The sequence below is a fragment of the Bos mutus genome, chromosome 22 (assembly GCF_027580195.1).
Source record: "Bos mutus isolate GX-2022 chromosome 22, NWIPB_WYAK_1.1, whole genome shotgun sequence".
NCBI classification, from domain to species: domain Eukaryota; kingdom Metazoa; phylum Chordata; class Mammalia; order Artiodactyla; family Bovidae; genus Bos; species Bos mutus.
Genome location: NC_091638.1, coordinates 17,852,888 through 17,870,824, shown reverse-complemented (window position 1 = coordinate 17,870,824; position 17,937 = coordinate 17,852,888). Strand labels below are relative to the sequence as shown.

General features: G+C 38.3%; 1 protein-coding gene across 5 annotated transcripts in view; it reads right to left on the bottom strand.

Annotated features, from left to right (window-relative positions):
• Positions 1 to 17,937, bottom strand: part of RAD18 (RAD18 E3 ubiquitin protein ligase) — a 114,446-nt gene that overhangs the window by 17,973 nt on the left and 78,536 nt on the right. The window contains exon 12 of one of the 5 annotated variants that reach the window (XM_070359455.1): positions 4,823 to 5,408. The exons of the other annotated variants lie outside the window; for them this stretch is intronic. Within the exon in view, the coding sequence (XP_070215556.1) occupies positions 5,357 to 5,408 (52 nt within the window). The 3' untranslated portion in view covers positions 4,823 to 5,356. Of the gene's footprint in view, positions 1 to 4,822; positions 5,409 to 17,937 lie in introns of those variants that run through there. 5 annotated transcript variants of the gene reach the window in all.

Genomic DNA, 17,937 nt, shown 5'->3' with positions numbered 1-17,937 from the left:
CCTTGAGTAGATGACATCACAGTACATATGTGACAAACTCATCAAATTGTGTGCTTTAAATATTTGCAGTTTAAAATGTCTATTGACAGAAGAATGTATAAAGAAGATGTGGTATATATATACAATGGAATATTACTTAGCTACTAAAAAGAATGAAACCATGCCATTTGTAGCAACATGGATGGATCTAGAGAGTGTCATACTGAGAAAAATAAGTCAGACAGAGAAGAAACACCGTATGACGTCCCTTATATGTGGAATCTAAAAGGGAATGATATAAATGAACTTACTTACAAAACAGAAACATATTTAGAGACTTCAGAAAGGAGCTTATGGTTGCTGGGGAGAAGGATGGGGGAAAGGGATAATTATGGAGTTTGGGATGGACATGTACACACTGCTATATTTAAAATGGATAACCAGCAAGGACCTACTGTACAGCACATGGAACTCTGTTCAATGTTATGAGGCAGTCTGGATGAAAGAGAAGTTTGGGGTACACATATTTGTATGGTTGAGTCCCTTGCCATTTACCTGAAACTATCACAACATTGCTTGTTAATAGGCTATATCCCAATAAAAAATAAAAAGTTAACAAACAAATAAAATAAGTAAATATTTGCAGTTTATTATACATCAAATCAATGAAGCTGTGTTAAAAAAAACTTAATTAGTAATAATAATGAAAATAATCACTAAAGCTTAAATAAATCCCTTAATAAAAAACCTGAATTCAAATGGAATATAATCATGATCCTTTTCAATTTCAATTTATGGTAACCAAAGATCAAAGTATGTTTTAAAAATTGTATTTTAATGATGAAATTCAGAAGAGATATTAAGTTCCTTAGTGGCTGTTAGTCCCTTTGTAACCAAATAAAGTACAATGTAATTAATTTGAACTATACTTAAGTAATCAAATAAAGTATAATTAATTTGAACTGTACTTATACTGTAATTTGTTATAACGCAACCTAAAGTGCTGTGTAATCTTTGATCTGTGCAGAGAGGCCGAATCAATAGAGTAGAGAGGGCATGTATTATTTCTTTAAAAGAAAAATGCTTTGAGGCTTTAAGCCTACCAAATATATATAAGATGTACATGAATATAAAAAAAGCATTTCTTTAGACATCCAAGACACAGAATGTCATGGGCATTGTATGAGACAAATTAGAAATAGTCATCACAATCCTCAGGGTAGAGAAGGTTCAAACAAAGGAATAACTCTCTCTCAGGCAAGACACAACAGGTGTGGAACACAACAGTGCCAGTCTTATTTCTAGTGATATTCTCACAGATAACAAAAAGTTTAAAACTTATGAAGATTTAAAGTGCCAATGAATCAGTCTCAACCACTTCTGACAAACTGCTTTGAAGCAGTGTTTGCCTATGACTCCTGAACGAAAAAAAAAAAGGGCAACAGTCAATAAACACAGCTCTGTACCAAATATTTTACTCAAGGGGTTTCCCCAATTCAGAAGACACTCAAGGAGCTACACACAGGGCGCCCCTGACTGTCATTTGTCACCGAGCACTATCCCCCGACCAATTCCCACCCACTAGGTGGCAAAATTGCTCCTACTGAGAACTCACGAGCCCGAGGAAATGGGGGAAAGGGGTGGTCATACAGCTGTGGGTCCTTGTAGGTCTCACATCACTAGAAAAACAGTAAAGTCGGCTACTTGCTGACATCCTCTTCCCAATACACACATACAATTTTTTTTTAACAGGAAGATTACAAAGCATCCCCACTATTCCAGCTAAGTAAGCAGGATGGCCAAGCCAGTCAAATAACATACTAGTTTGTGATCAATTTACTTCTGGGCTTTCAAATTACCAGCATAACTGATTTGTTGAAGGAAAATATCTGCAGTGTATTAATGACACAAACCTAATAGGTTTTTGCTACACTACCTCAGTGAGAACAGATGGTGGAGGAGGCATACAAAACACACATCTCAGAAGTGCTCTACAATCTCTTTTTCCTCTCCTACTTTAAGACCACCGACCAACGTCATGCACGGCTCCTTGAATCCCTCAATTCTCATACCTTTCCTTCTATTCCAGCTTGTCACTAACCTGATAATAGCCAAATCACTAAACTGAATGATACAAAATTTGGGAGGTCTGACTTTTACGTAAAATGAAGTTTCAGCATATTTTGCTGTATCTGCTGCTTCAAGTCAAGTCACCACTACTAAGAAACTGTGAGTTGATGCTGACTAATACAATACCAGACAGAAATGTCCATTCCTTTTGAAGAAAATGTGCATGCATGCTCATTCAGTTCAGTTCAGTCATTCACTCCTCATTCACTCACTCAGTCATTCACTCCTGTCCAACTCTTTGCAACCCCATGTACTACAGCCCACCAGGCTCTTCTGTCCATGGAATTTTTCAGGCAAGAATACTGTAATGGGTTGCCATTTCCTACTCCAGGCGATGTTCCTGACCCAGGTATTGAACCCATATTTCCTAGCATTGGCAGGTGGATTCTTTACCACTGTGCCACCTGGGAAGCCCCTTAAGGTAATGTAGTTATTATGTTCTACTCAAAAGCCACATTCCTGAAATTAAACACAAAGTTTCACAAACAGGATTTTACAAAGAGACTACTGGGTAAAACAGGCAGTGTTACTAAAATGACCACTTCCAGATCTCCTCCTTGTGGAGAGTAGTAATTAGTACCTTTGAAATCTTAGTCATTTTAATATGGCTTGAAGATCAAAAATTCCTTTCACGTACTTTCAAGATATCTAAACAACCCTCCATAAGAGAAAATAACTACTCACTCTGGTATACCAAGAGTCAGGGCATGCACAAGCCTATAAAGCTGTAGTTCTTAATTCTTAGACAAGAAATTTTTTCAGAGTAAACTTCAGATTCCCTACAATTTGAATTTTAAACAGTCCAATAGATCATGATTTAAGAAGCCAGATGAATGTGGAGTCTGGAACTTGAAAGTTACAGCTCACTGTGAAAGGGTATTCAAATCACACTCTCTGATGTCACCATCCAGACAAGGCTAGAGTGGATATGATTATACAAACTAATACATAGACAAAGATTCACAGGCAAAAAATATGAATCCTGAATTCTATGGACTCCCACCCCCTATTTGGGAAGAGCCTAGTAGATCTATTTGAAACACCCACACTTAATTTTTCATAATTTTTCTTTAGACTTCATTTTCAGCTCAAACTTTCAAAAGTGTAAGCTTAGCTATTTTTTGTTTGCTGGCTGGTGGTTGATCTTTGTCCTAGTTGGTCTTCCTATAATTTATTCTTGTCATTCTCTGATCAAAAGTAGTGGCATAACATCTTACCAGGTGAAGGAAATAATTTCTTTGCTTATTTTTCTTGCAGCATCTTATCTCATTCTACCAGTGAAGATTTTACACCAAAGCTGAAAAGTGACATACCAAATACCTCTGGCAAAAGTATGACTGGTCATACTACACAGAATAAAAAAAGTCACAGATTTACATATTAGACAAAGTTAAGGTTTCAGTCCTATTTCTGTCACTTAGCTTGTAATCCTGGGCAAGTTACTTAATCTTTCCTCATTATCCTGGTCTCTAAAGTCAGGATCAAAAAATATATAGTTTCAACTCTTTGCGACCCCTTGAAATACAGCCCACCAGGCTCCTCTGTCCAAGGAATTCTCCAGGCAAGAATACTGGAGTTGATTTCCATTCCCTTCTTCAGGGGATCTTCCTAACCCAGGGACTGAACTCAGGTCTCCTTCATTGCAGGCAGATTCTTTACCAACTGAGCCACCAGGGAAGCCCATATATAGTTCACAGGAATATTATAAAGATTAATCAGTACTATAAAGATTAATCAATCACAGGAATACTATAAAGATTAAAATATTATAAAGATTAATACATAGAATGTTCAGTATACAGCTTGGCACATAGTAAGTGTTCAATAAATACTGCATCCATTTTCATAAACCAGATGTGGGTCTGAATTACGTAAATAACTGCCTCAGCACCATGCTTCAATTTGCCCTAGGAGACCAGATAACCATGTGCTGTTTTAATCTTTGTTTTGTTTTTTTTTAATCTTTGATTTTTACTGTTTCTATAACATCAGGGTGCAAATTCATCAAAAGTTGATGTTTATCCACCATGGCAGGTACACAAGGTACTGTGGGGTAGATAAAATGCAAACATCTGCTATAAAAGTCCTGTGGATTAAAGATTAATTACAAGTGGAATTTTTCTATTATCTAATAGCTGCTCTCCCTCAATTCCCGCCTCCCACTCCTAGTCTCTGCTTATAATTGTGGCATTAATTTGAGCATGGTTGAGTACATTCAACTAAAACAAAAACAAAAACCTCTTTAAGGGCCAGTCACTGGAGGACCAACGAACAGCATAAAAGCCCACCAGACAAGAGAACTTAAATAAATACTACCAGCTCTATGAATCCTTTCTCAGACCCCCTTTTCAAATAATCTGTTCTGTAGGGTAAGCAACGGCTTATGTGCTGAATATTTTAGCAGTTGGCTGACAATATTAGAATAGTAAACATTCTAGGTTGAAAAAAAATCACTCAGTGACAAAACCAAAAACTACCATTTTGTTAGCAACTATTACTACTTCTACAAATCATTGTGATGACTAGATTATATAATTAGCTTTAATTCATATTAGAACCATAGATTTCTCTCCAACTGACAGGTGGACAAAGGTTCAGATAAATTAAAGAGAAAAGAGGGATGTTTTCATGCTCTCCACTAGATCTAGAAAAAGATAAAATGAAGACAGCTTCAAATTCAGATACAAGAAAAAGAGAATACCAAAAAGAATTTATTTATCATGAAATACATGGAGAATCCTTAATAAGAGATGAAACCAAACCATAACTAAATTTACGTTCAATTTACAAAGACTTTGCAATCTTTAATCACCTCATTTGCTTTTCAGAATCACCCAGGGAGAATGGCAGGGCACCAACACTATCATTCCATTTTATCAACAAGGAAACTGAACCCCAGGGACAATGATTCAATAATCTACTATGTGCCAGGCATCCTGCTAAAGGAACAAAGCCATGACTGAGCTGATGAACAAAGAAGATGCACAACTAGGTACAGGGATCTGATGGACACATGTAAATTTCAAGGACTTGCTGTCATAGTATCTGAGGAGAAGATAACACTGCCCTAGAACAATGCCCGAAGGACTGTAGATCTCATGTACCATTCAGTTTAAGTTCTTTTGAAAATGCAAAAGGTAGGGGAAAATGATTCCAGGTTCCTACATTTTCCCTAGAAACTTTCAACAATCAAAATTCACCACCTGGAACAAGATGAACCATTTAACTTTCAAGGGTATTCTGAAGTTCAGAAATGTTCCCAGGGTAGGCGGTGGGGGTGGGGAGCTTCAGGGGGAAGGCTGTAATAAAATACAAAACAGTAATGCATATTAGTGGAAAAAGTGTATTATGCAGCAACAAAAATGTGTACTTTGTGGCAACATTAAATTCATTCTACAACACATTATTACAGTTAAAAATGAAACGTGTTAACCTTTCAAAGCAATTAAAAAAATTTTTTAATAGCAAAGCTATCACTGAATTACAGTAAGATACTTCTTAGGATCAGTTACTTTGATAATGTTTTCCTTAGATACTGTTTTCTCTTAATTTGAACAGAACCTATTCAACAGTTTTCCTAATAATCCCAAGGCCTCCTAAATTACAAAATCCCATTACCATATTTGTCTTACCTTACTGCCTGCATCACCAAACTTCATTAACCAGTTTATAATAATGACACTGATAAAGATGATGATTTCCAAAACTTTATTGTAAAGTACTTACTCTTTTTTTTTTGCTAGAATAGATTAATAATCTTTGCATGTTCCAAAATCAAAATGACATAAGAATATGTACACTGAGAGGTCTCACTTCCTCCTCTGTCTCCTGCCAATTTGTTCCCCTCTATTTTCAACAAATAATCACTTAATAGTTTGTTTTTTTTTTCTTCTGATGTTTCTTTATGCAAAACCAAACAAACATAAGTATATCCAGTTCCTCTCCTTTTAGAAAAGAAACAAAATGCTATCTATGCCATTCTGAGTTCTGCTCTTTTCACTTACAAACATACCCTGGAAATCTCTCCACGTCAGCATGCAGAGATTTTCCTTTTAGAACTATCACATAGGATCTCATTGTGTGGATGTACTGGAGTTAAATCAATCAGTCCCCAATGATGAATACTCAAAGGGGTTTCCAGCCTTCTGTTATAATAAACAATGACTTAATGAATAACCCTGCATGTAGTCATTTGTATGCTGCAAGTGTACCCATAGCACAAATTCATGAGAATACTGCGTAGAAGGCCAAACAACAGGACCTTTGGTTGATCTCACCAGATTCCTCTTCTTAGGGACTGTATTATGCAGCACTTCAACCAGTAATAAGTGAGAATTTGTGTTTCCCCAAAGCCTTACTGCAGAGTCTATTATCAGCAAATGTTAAGTTGTCTGCCAACCTTAAAACACAATCCCAGAAAAACAAACAACTCAATCAAAAAGTGGGCAAAGGATATAAACATATTTCTTGAAAGAAGACATACAGATGGCTATTAAACACTAGAAAAGATGTTCAACATCATTCATTATCAGAGAAATGCAAATCAACCTACAATGAGATATCACCTCACACTGGTCAGAATGGCCATCATCAAAGAATCCAAAAACAACAAATGCTGGAAAGGGTGTGGAGAAAAGGGAACCTTCTTGTACTTCTTGTACTATTGGTGGAAATGTAAACTGGTAACAGCTACTATGGAAGACAGTATGGAGATTCCTTAAAAAACTAGGAATAAAACTACTATATGACCCAACAATCCCACTACTAGGCATACACTTTGAGGAAACCAAAATTGAAAAAGACACATGTACCCCAATGTTCACTGCAGCACTATTTACAATAGCTAGGACATGGAAACAACTTAGATGACCATCAACAGATGAATGGATAAAGAAGCTGTGGTACATATATATATATATATATACACATATATATATACACACACACACACACACATACACACACACACATATATGGAATCTAGAAAGATGGTACTGATGAACCTATTTGCAGGGCAGCAATGGAGACACAGACATGGAGAATAGACTTAAATGGACACAAGCGGTGGGAGGAAGGAGAGGGTGGGACGAACGGAGAAAGTAGCACGGAAACATATACACTACCATATGTAAAATAGATAGCCAATGGGAATTTGCTGTATGACTCACGGAACTCAAACCAGGGCTCTGCAACAACCTAGAGTGGTGGAGAGGAGTGGGAGGTGGGAGGGAGGAGCCAGAGGAAGGGGACATATGTATACCTATGGCTGATTCATGTCGATGTATAGCAGAAATACAATTTTGTAAACTAATTATCCTTCAATTAAAAATAAATTTTAAAAATTAAAAAAAAAAGATGTTTGCCAACCTAACATGTAAGAAATGGATATAATTTGTATTACTCTTTGGGCAAACTGTCTGTTCAAGACTTTTGCCCATTTTTCTTTTTTGAGTTTGTGGTCCTTTCTTTCTCAGTCTCTAGGTGCTCAAAAAGAATATAAAAATCTTGTATGTTTTTTAAAAGTTTCTACTAAACCTCTATACATGAGAAGATAATACATTAGCATGGCTTCTTTCATTGTCAAAAACATTTCTAAGTTAGTCTTTGAAAGTTATACGTTTGAAGTTTTTCTTAGCTGATGAATAAGAATTCCAGAGCAAGCATCTACTCTATGGGCAATCCTCACTATCAGGTGATGCTACAGAACTTAGGATCAAAATGTTCTGTTTCCCACTCTCAGAGACTCACACCTCAAACTGCCTACCTGCCAACCCACCCCCACTCCCAGCTGGTGGAACTGCCTCAACCATATTAAGAAGATAAAAGCAGGGGAGTTCCCTGGTGGCATAGTGGTTAGGACTCTGGGCTTTCACTGCCAAAGCTGGGGTTCAACACTTTGCTGATGAACTGAGATAGAAGCCATGCAGTGCAGCCAAAAATTTTAAAAAGGGAAGGGGGACAGATAAAAGCAATCTGGCTGGAACTTGCTGTATCTGCATCTGAACCTATCCTGTTTTCCTCGCTGTTTCTATGGGTGAATCAACCCTGCTCCTAACAAAGGCCGACCCTTCCACTTGCTCCCACCTCATGCCCTCTCAGGACTTTACTCAGGCAACTGGCTCCCACTCCTCATCACTGTCCCCTTCTCAGCCACACATTCCCATTGAGTCCTCTGTGGTTCCTCCACATCCAGGCCTAATCTCCACCACCCTGCACAGCAAAGTTCCTGAGAGCTGGCAGTAGTCATCCCTAAGATTCCCCTCAATGTACACGAGTCAGGCTTCCAGGGAACCCTTCACTCGAGACCACTGCCAAGACCTTCATGCTGCCCAAGCCCACAGTCCCTGCTCCAGTTTTGTCTTATTTGGCTTCTCATCTGCTTCCTTCTGTCAGCTTCCATGGCATCACCATGTCCTAGCTCTTTTCATCCCCCACTAGTCTTTTTCTCCCTGAATCTCTCTTGCTCAGTCTTTTCTAAACGCTTCTGCTCTCTAAGTCAGAGTGAGAGAGGGTTCAGTCTACAGTTCCTTTTTCTTTTTCTGCACACCTGCACTGTTGGCTCTCAGCCAATACCCTGCCTTTATGTGTATCTTGAACCCTGATTTTTTTCCCTTACTCCACCTCCTTGTTTATCTCTACTTGGTTATCTCAAAAGCCCAAAACAAAACCCCTGATTACCAACACTCCCTCCACCCCAACCTCTGGACAAACTTTCTCCTACCTTTTCTCAAATTTCCCATTTTACTTAGTAAGGACCACCATCCACCCAGCTGCCAAAGCCAACATGTAGGATTCATTCTCAAGGCTGAGCTTTTCCTGTCTTAAACCACCTACACATTCTGTCTATCCAATCTCCAAAATATAGGCCCAATCCCACCTATTTCTAATTTGACTATGATTGTCCTAATCCACTCTACCATGAACCTTGGAATGGACTGGAAAAAGCCTAACTGGTCTCCCTGCTGCCACTTGTTTCACCTCTAATCCCCATCCACTCTTCACAGCATCTAGAGTCATTCTTTTAAACCATAGAAACCAGACCACATTGTATTTGATCAATACTGATAAATCAAGTTGATCCCCACAATTTATAGATTGAATTTAACCTCAACCAAAATTCCAGCAGAATTTTTCTTTCTTTTTTAGCATCTACTAAGTTGATTTTATTGGAAAAGACCCTGATGCTGGGAGGGACTGGGGGCAGGAGGAGAAGGGAACGACAGAGGATGAGATGGCTGGATAGCATCACTGACTCAATGGACATGAGTCTGAGTGAAGTCCGGGAGTTGGTGATGGACAGGGAGGCCTGGCGTGCTGCGATTCATGGGGTCGCAAAGAGTCGGACACGACTGAGTGACTGAACTGAACTGAACTGAAGTTGATTTTAAAGTTTATATAGAGATGCGAAAGGACGTGGAATAGCCAAAACAATTCTTAAGCCCATGGCAGCACCTTTGGCCTCCAGCATCAATCATCTCGCTGATGAAAGTGTGTGACAACAAATAGCATCTTTTTTTATGTGGCAAGAAAAGGGTTAGGAAATATAATATTAAAGAGAGAATCATACCTTTTTAGGTCAATCACTTTAAATTCTCATAAAAACTAAAGAAAAGTACTGCATAGTTTTTTTTCAAGGAACAAAAATTAGGTTAATTCTAAACATTGGAGTCTGTTTGGCCCTATGAAAAAAATTCAATTTCAAAATACAATCAAACATATGTGCTTATGTTTAACTTAAGGGAAAAAAAGAAAAAGAAAAATGACATCAACTGTGAGAGTCTAATGCAAGGAAAAAATTTTTTTAATTAGCAAAATTTCCACAGCTACAATTAGATACTGAATCAAAATCTGAAGTTAAGGGACAGAGGGACAAAATCATGATGCTTCATTTTGTTCTGACTCAACTATCAGCAGCATAAAGGACTGACATAAACAAAATCCCAGTACTACAAGACAAGGAGATCATATAGTAACAGGTTACAATACTCAGTCTTATAAGGAGAAACCAATTACAAGACAATATCTCAAAGACAAAAATTTCCTCTACATTTAAGAAGCATTCATTTGATTACAAGTTTCTTTGCTAGTAAGAGGTGGAGTGTGAAGCTCGTGACGGAAGCAGCATGTCCTCCGCACGGCCAGGCCAACCTCTACGTCATCTACCCGGCTGCCCACCCTGAGGGCCCATGTTCAACTGTGCAAACATGGGGTGTCCGGCCAATACCAACCACCAAATCATAGAAACCCAGTATCATGTCAAAGTTCAGGCCATAAAACTCTAGTCTTACAATCTGTTCAGGGAGGAGGAGAATTTTATACTGCAGGATTTTAGGCAGTGGACACTGAACTGCTCTGTGTCTCAGTTCCCACAAAAATGAGATATCAGACCAAATGATATAGTATATAAGAATTACCCCCCAACTGTATTTACTCCAAACTTTAATGCTGCTACATTAATTTAATTTTTTATTGTATTATTACCCATACTCCAATAACAAGACGTAAATAGCTCTAACAAAACGTGCTTACCAGGGCAAGGTAAGCATAGTAAAAAGCACATATTAATGAAATCTTAAGGCTGCTACAACTGAATTTGGAAGAATTACCTAAAACAAATACCAAGCCTCTGCATTTGAGGCCCATCATATTTTAATGCCTGACTCTGAGATACAAGAACAATGTGTACTACTTATGTGGTAAAATCAATAGGAGTAAGCGAAATCAGCAATTCAATATGTACCCATGTTCTAGAATGTGACTATTTGTGTGGAAGTAGAGAGAAGAAGGGAAGAAGTGCAAATTAACATTGCATGTCCTTCTTATGGGGCTACTATATAATCCACCATCTAAACCCAGACACTGGGAGAGTGATACAGAATACTTCTAATAGACACCAAGAGAAGTGGAAATCAGCTGCTCTCAGAGAAACCAGAACACATGGCCACTCTGTGTCTAACTCATATTTTAAATAATTCCCTTAAAGTGCTATTCTACTAACGAAGGATCAGTGGTGCCCAAGATAAAAATTCTGACGCAACTCATGCTATAATGGGCAGAAATCTGGACTGAGAATTACTGACCTCACCTCTATTCAGTGAATGACTTGAGGTAAGTCACATCGCCTCTCTAGGCCTCCGTTTTCTTACCTGTGATATGAAGCTACTATATTGAGTGATTTGTCAATGTACCTTTGAAATTGAAAATGTTTGTATTTTTATCCTAACGTGCCTTTTTCCCAGGTTCCAAAGGTCTCCAAGGAGATCTCATAACATCTGTTCTGATGATTTAAAGGCACCGATGGTATAAAATAAGAAAGCAGGATAAACGCTCTGACTTTAATTTTCAAGTTGACTATAACAAATTGTAAACTTGATCAATTCACTGAAAAACAAAATTCCAATAACTTGATGTGAGCATTACATATCATTTCTAGTCCATCCAATTTCATTCACCAGAACAAGGCCAAAGGACTCTGATTCTGACATTTTGTTTTAAACTAGAGAAAGCTCCTAACTGGCTGCCTGTATTTGGGGGATCTTGGAGTGCTGATCCAAAGTAATTATTGATTGCATGTCTAACATTTAGAAGGAAATGGTAGTTCCTTCAAGGCCTCATACTTACTCTGCACCAAGCATTCTGAAAAATACACTCTTATCTACTCCTCTTTTTTTTTTTTAATGAAGCACTAAATTCTGAACAGGTCAAGATTATACTGGAGTTTTATGAATCAAGTCAAACACACACAGAAGTATATGAGACAAGAATTCCTCTATACTTTAAAAAATGTCTGAAAAACTAAAAAAGGAAACACACTTTAAAAAACTTCAACCTTAAGCAAACTGCAAGTATTACTGTGTTATGCCAACTCAAACTCTCAGCATTACAGTCATCATACTAAACGCCAGGTGATACTCAGATACTGTGTAAGCTATGACATGAATGCATCATGTGATAAGTGTGAAACCTGGAAGGAACTGCCAATTTCTACAAGCAACTTAGATACACAAGTTATCATCCATTGTGGAATTGTAAAACTCTCTCCTCAGACAGAAAACTATAGGCACAAAGCAGTTTTATAGAGGATCTTTATACTACGGCAGTTCATGAATTTGGGGAAAACAGAGAATATTTGCCACCTAGGACTGACTCAGAATGCTGAAAACACATGAATGTATTATAAAACAAAAATGTAAAAGGCTACTACAAAGAAGTCCATCAGATCATCCAATGAAAATGCATGATAAAAAAAAAAAAAAAAACCCAAAAGGTGTCAACAGGAAGTGTCTGAGAGTAGAAGAAAACCTCATTATGTAACAGCAAATATCCTTTGCCAGTGAAAACTGGAGAAAAGATAAAAACTATCTGTACTTTCACACTGTTCCAGGAGGATCACTATTCAAATCACTTGTACAAGTATATATTCACTAATAAAAAATGGTAACTGAAGAAGACGAGGTCTGTTGTAAATCATCCATGTTTTCTCTTCTGATGAAATGTAAAGGCTGGGTGGGCTACATCCTCTGAGGAAAATCACTCTATAAAGTAAAAACATTAGTACAAGAAAGCAAAGCTGGTAAAACAAGTATGACAATAGGAAGGAAAACAGAAATCTTCTTTCATGCTTCATTTTACTTCCTTAACCTTTCCTGTGCCAGGATTCCAATCAGGACACCACATTACATTTAGTGGCCAGGTCTCCTTAGGTGCCTCCAGATGGTGACAATCTCTCGGACTTTCCTTGTTTGTGATGACCCTGACAATTTTGAGGCATGCTGGCGGTCAGGTTATTTTGCACAATGGCCCCGCAACTGGAGTTTGTCTGATTTATTTTCCTCACAATTTGAGGTTATTGAATTTTGGGAGAAAAGACCACAGAGGTAATGTGTTATTCCCAGGGCATCCCACTAAGAGAACACACACCCTCATCATAACACTGGTGCAATGTTGACGTTGATCTCCTGCTGAGGTATGTGTGTTAGGTTTTTGCTTTCTCTTCTCCTCCCCTACTTTTTCCTTCCTCTCCTTTCCTTCCTCACTTTTCTCCCTGCTTTCTGTCTCTCTCCTTCTAGCACTTCCTAGCTCCCTGCCCCAGCCCTGGTTCAACCATTTCTCCAAGAAGCACTGGTTCCTTCTATTGGAGAATGTTACTAGAAACCAAGATCAGGGCACGAAGTGTGCCCTGAGAAACTGTGCCACCTTGCTTCTGGGCTCTGGCAGCTCACAGAGAAAGGAAACATATATGTAAACTAGCTCACTTATCCACAAAGATCTGTAAGTATTTCTGTATGTATCCATCTGAATCTATGTTAAGCTGAACAGGAATTTTAAGGTCTCCAATTTTAATCCAGTATCACATGGATAGTTTTAGCCTTGCCTGTAATTTCCCCTCCAATAGTGAGAAACCTGAATCCCATTTGTCATCCATTTTAAGACAAGGGCAAATTATATATATATATACATATATATATATATATATATATATGTATATATGTATTTTTTTTTCATGCTAAGCTACAGATGGTTAGGATTAGACAAAAGTCTTCTGAAATATAAGTCAGGGACAAACTTCTGCAAAGATATATTAGTGAAACATTAAAGGTTCACACATCTGTGCAAATCAAGCACTTCAGAGACATATACATGAAAATATTTTCTAATTCTTAAGCATGAAGAAGCAATTCTGTGTAAAAAACACTTAAAACTAATTACCATTAAGTGTGTCTAATAGAAGGTTGGCTTTTTCCCCCCTTCAGGTCCACAGAGGGTTCAAAGGCACACACGATTGTCATCTACTAATGAGGGTCTTCTAAAGACTTTCCCCAAAAAGACCAGTAGATTTATGCCACCACACCGGGGAGAGGACGTCCACATGTACCTCAAAGCCCATTCACAGTGTGCTCTAGTCACTGGCGAGGAGAAACAAACCAGGACCGTTAGGAAATATTCCTGACAAAGAACTCCAGGTTCTGGGCTTGTGATTTTTCTGCCTGAGACCCAGAGATTTTTATTTAGCATATTGGTGAATTTCAGTTTGATGAAAGATTATTTCTTATTTCAGTTCATTATCTATTAACACAAGATGGAAAAGCAAATTGTTTCTCATCAATAAACACATTTTCTCCCATCAGTTTGTGGATCAATCCATTCGTCTCAGCGCTTTCTAGATAATCTGTCCCATCCTCCCCCTGGCATCTGCTTGTCTGCCACTTGTTCAGACATCCTTCCCACATCCCTTCTGGGAAGCAATAGCCAAGTGAGCTTGGCAAACTAGGGCTCAGAGAGGCAGTGAGCTCTGGGTCTGCCCCACCAACTAATGCATCTCTCAGGCTAGAGATACAGGCAGACATCCACTGCATTACCTTATATTAGCAAAGCCAATGGAACACCAGACCACTCCAACTTCAGCTGGAGTCACTGTCTTGGCAGATCCCACTGGCGCTCTGTCCCTTTCTGCTTGCCTTTGCCCCTGAGGTGCTTGACCTGACTCCCAATTGTCAGCTGTCAGTGCCTCTGCCTGCCGTGCTAAAGCCTGCTCTGTCACCAGCATGAAAGGCTGGAAGCAGCAGTGAGCAGCCCCCAACCAAACAACTAATATCCTTGGCCCTTGCCTTGGGTGGGACAACTCAGGAGAGTGTTTTAAAGCAGTTCCCAGGTGCTCACAGTGACATGTGGTTTGATAACCCACCCCTTAAAGGCTGTCCTCCCTTTCCTGTATCACTTTCCCACTTCCTACAGTTGTTCTTTCACCTTCCAAATTAATCACTTCCACTCAGATCCCTGTCTGCTTTTCAGCCCAACCATTTCAAGAACTGTAAGTTTACACTCTTTCAAGAATGTGAAGATCTATCTGGCTTGGCCATAGTTATTGTCAGTCAGGAGACCTTGGGCTCTGAGGTCATCTTGACCTAGGTTCAAATCCTGGTACTGCCACCCACCATGTATATAACCCTAAGCCACCTACGTGACTCCTTCAACCTTTCATTTCCACTTCTCTACAGTGGGTTTCCCTGTGGACTGAATGATGTGACGCTGAACTCTCCGAGCACTCATATAACATCTGTGGAAACTACAGCACCCACAGTATTTTACCATCTACTATTTTATCAACATAACTTGACTGTTCCAAGAGACTCTTGAATAAGATATAAGTTGTGAATAACTTTTGTTGAGTCCAAAAACTTCCTACAAAACCCACCAGGTTTTCAAGAGAAAGTATCAAAGGACATACCCCCAAGGACTCTTTGAGTCTCTCTCCTCAAAATCCTCATCTGGCTCTACTCACCCATCCTGAACTGTGAGGTTTACCCAATCCTAACCAAGACCTGTGGGCTTCCCTGGTGCCTCAGTGGTAAAGAATCCACCAGACAATATGGGTCCAACCCCTGGTCTAGAAGATCTTCTGGAGAAGGAAATGGCAACCCACTGCAGTATTCTTGCCTGGGAAATCCCTTGAACAGAGAAGCCTGGAGGGCTACAGTGCACGGGGATGCAAAAGAGTCAGATACAAATTAGTGACTAAACAACAACCAAGACCTGCACTGAAAGAACTGACTAAAACCAAAATGGTAATCTTAACACACAAATCAGCCTAGTCCCTCTGGCTGAGAGACTACTTTGCTGCTACAGGTCATGTTTCCGGTTCCTTTCAATAAGCAAAATAAGTTCAGTATGGTTTTCTCAACAGGCAGATGGTGCCAGTGTTCTATATTCCTCAGATGAGCGTCACAGTGGCATTTTTCTCTTAGGATTTCCCCATCATTCTCCAATTTACATACAATTTAAGAAAGGATGAAACTGAACTACTCTTTAAAATTTCCAACAAACGGTAGCCAAGATTTCTTCACATATTTCCAGGGTGTGTTTTGCCTTTCTTGCTCTTAAGAAGTTTGGACAGATAGCTCTCCAGAAAATGCCTGAATAGTGAGGAAAAGTTGTACCAAAATATATCAAATGCATGGTTGAAAATTAATAAGCCTTTTTGCCAAAGTTTTCAGTGTTCTGTGCCTGTGTGTGTGTTGGACTTCTACACAAAGATGCTGCTATTGACATAGCATCAGAAAAGAAGTGATGGTTTGGGCCAGGAACTGTGAAAAGTTAAAACACATTTCATTCACACCTTATCTGACCCAGGTTCTTTTATAACCAACACTTGGCATCTGCAAGAAGGTTCATGTAAGTTACTGTTTGTTGCTGTTGTTAAGTGGCTAAGTCATGTCTGACTCTTTGTAACCCCTGCAGCACACCAGGCCTCCATGTCCCTCACCATCTCCTTTGCCCAAGGTCATGTCCACTGAAATAGTGATGCCATCCAACCATTTCATCCTCTGTTGCCCTCTTCTCTGTTACTGTTACTAAGCAGTAAAATTAGCTGGTCTCTGTGATACTCTTTTATACTGAAATCACAATGCCTGCTTCATTAGTCCACACTCTCCTACACACCAAAGCTGAGATAACCATGTCGGGTTGGTCCTGAACAGACTGACTGAAATAAACATGGCTTCAGCAATGGAAAAACCATACTAGGCATCCCATGTAGACTCCTGGCTACCACTCTCTTCAGTCAATAAATCATAACTATAAATCAAATTTCCTTTAGAAAATCTTCTGGTATAAATAAACTTTTTTGACTATGGGCAGTGAGTCTTCTCAATAATACTTTTAATTTTAAAATCTCACACTTACCAAAAAAAAAAAAAGACTCAGACCAATCATCCAGATTTTCCAATTGCTAGCATCTTGCCACATTTGCTTTCTCACTCTCTGTGTGTATGTGTGTCTGTGAGTGTGTATGTGTACCCACATACATGTAAGTTAATTTTTTAAGCACTGAGAGTAAGTTCCAGCCATCATGTCCCTTTAACCCTTTAGTGTGCATCTCCTAAGAACAAATATATTCACTTACATGATCTTAATAAAATTATTAAAATCAGGAAATTGAATACTGATATAACAAATGATATTATCTATGACCTTATTCAAGTTTTTCCAGTTAAAAAAGTCTCTTTTTAACTTACACTGCCTAGAATTCAAGTGCACCATTTTTTTTTTAATAATGACCTAAAGATTCTTCCAAAGAATATAGCATGAGCACTATTCATCTCTACATGAAGATAAAGCTTCATCTCTAGGGTCACAATCAAAAGCATCTTTTCTTATAAGTTAGCACTCAATAAAAATGTAGTTTTCTCTGCTTGCCAAAACTCAGCGAACAAGGGCCCTCTCTCCTTATAAAGAACAATAAGCTAATTTACAGAACTTTGGACAAGTCTCTTGAACTCCTGGAAACTAAGAGGTGTACAAAAATCTAAAATTCTTATCAACTTATTTATCCTCTGTCTTCATATTGGCAAGAAAGAATCAATATAACACTAATAATTCAAACTCTAAGAGAAGTACTTATTTAAGAGCTAAGAATCAAATTAGCAACAAACAACATCCTAATAATTATGTGGACTGGATACATCTACTGGAACTTAGAATAAGATTATTCTCATCTGTCAGCCTGGCATATTACATAAAGTTTAAATATTGCTCTAACAAAAAGAAAAGTGATAGTTTATTCAACAATATAATAGTGAGATCTATAACAAATCACAAAATCGTTACACTCACATTAAACCTAACACAGTATGTCTTGTCTCTTAAAAAGAAAAAAAAAGCATAAAAAATTATAAAATACTAAGGTCCTCTGTTTTAAAAATGCTCCTCTATCTATCTATGCATCTATACCACTATCTTAAGAAGGATGTACATACAAAGGTGTTAATATGAAAAGTCATTTCTGGCTGATAAAATTATTGAATTTTACTTTTTATTTACCTAAATTTT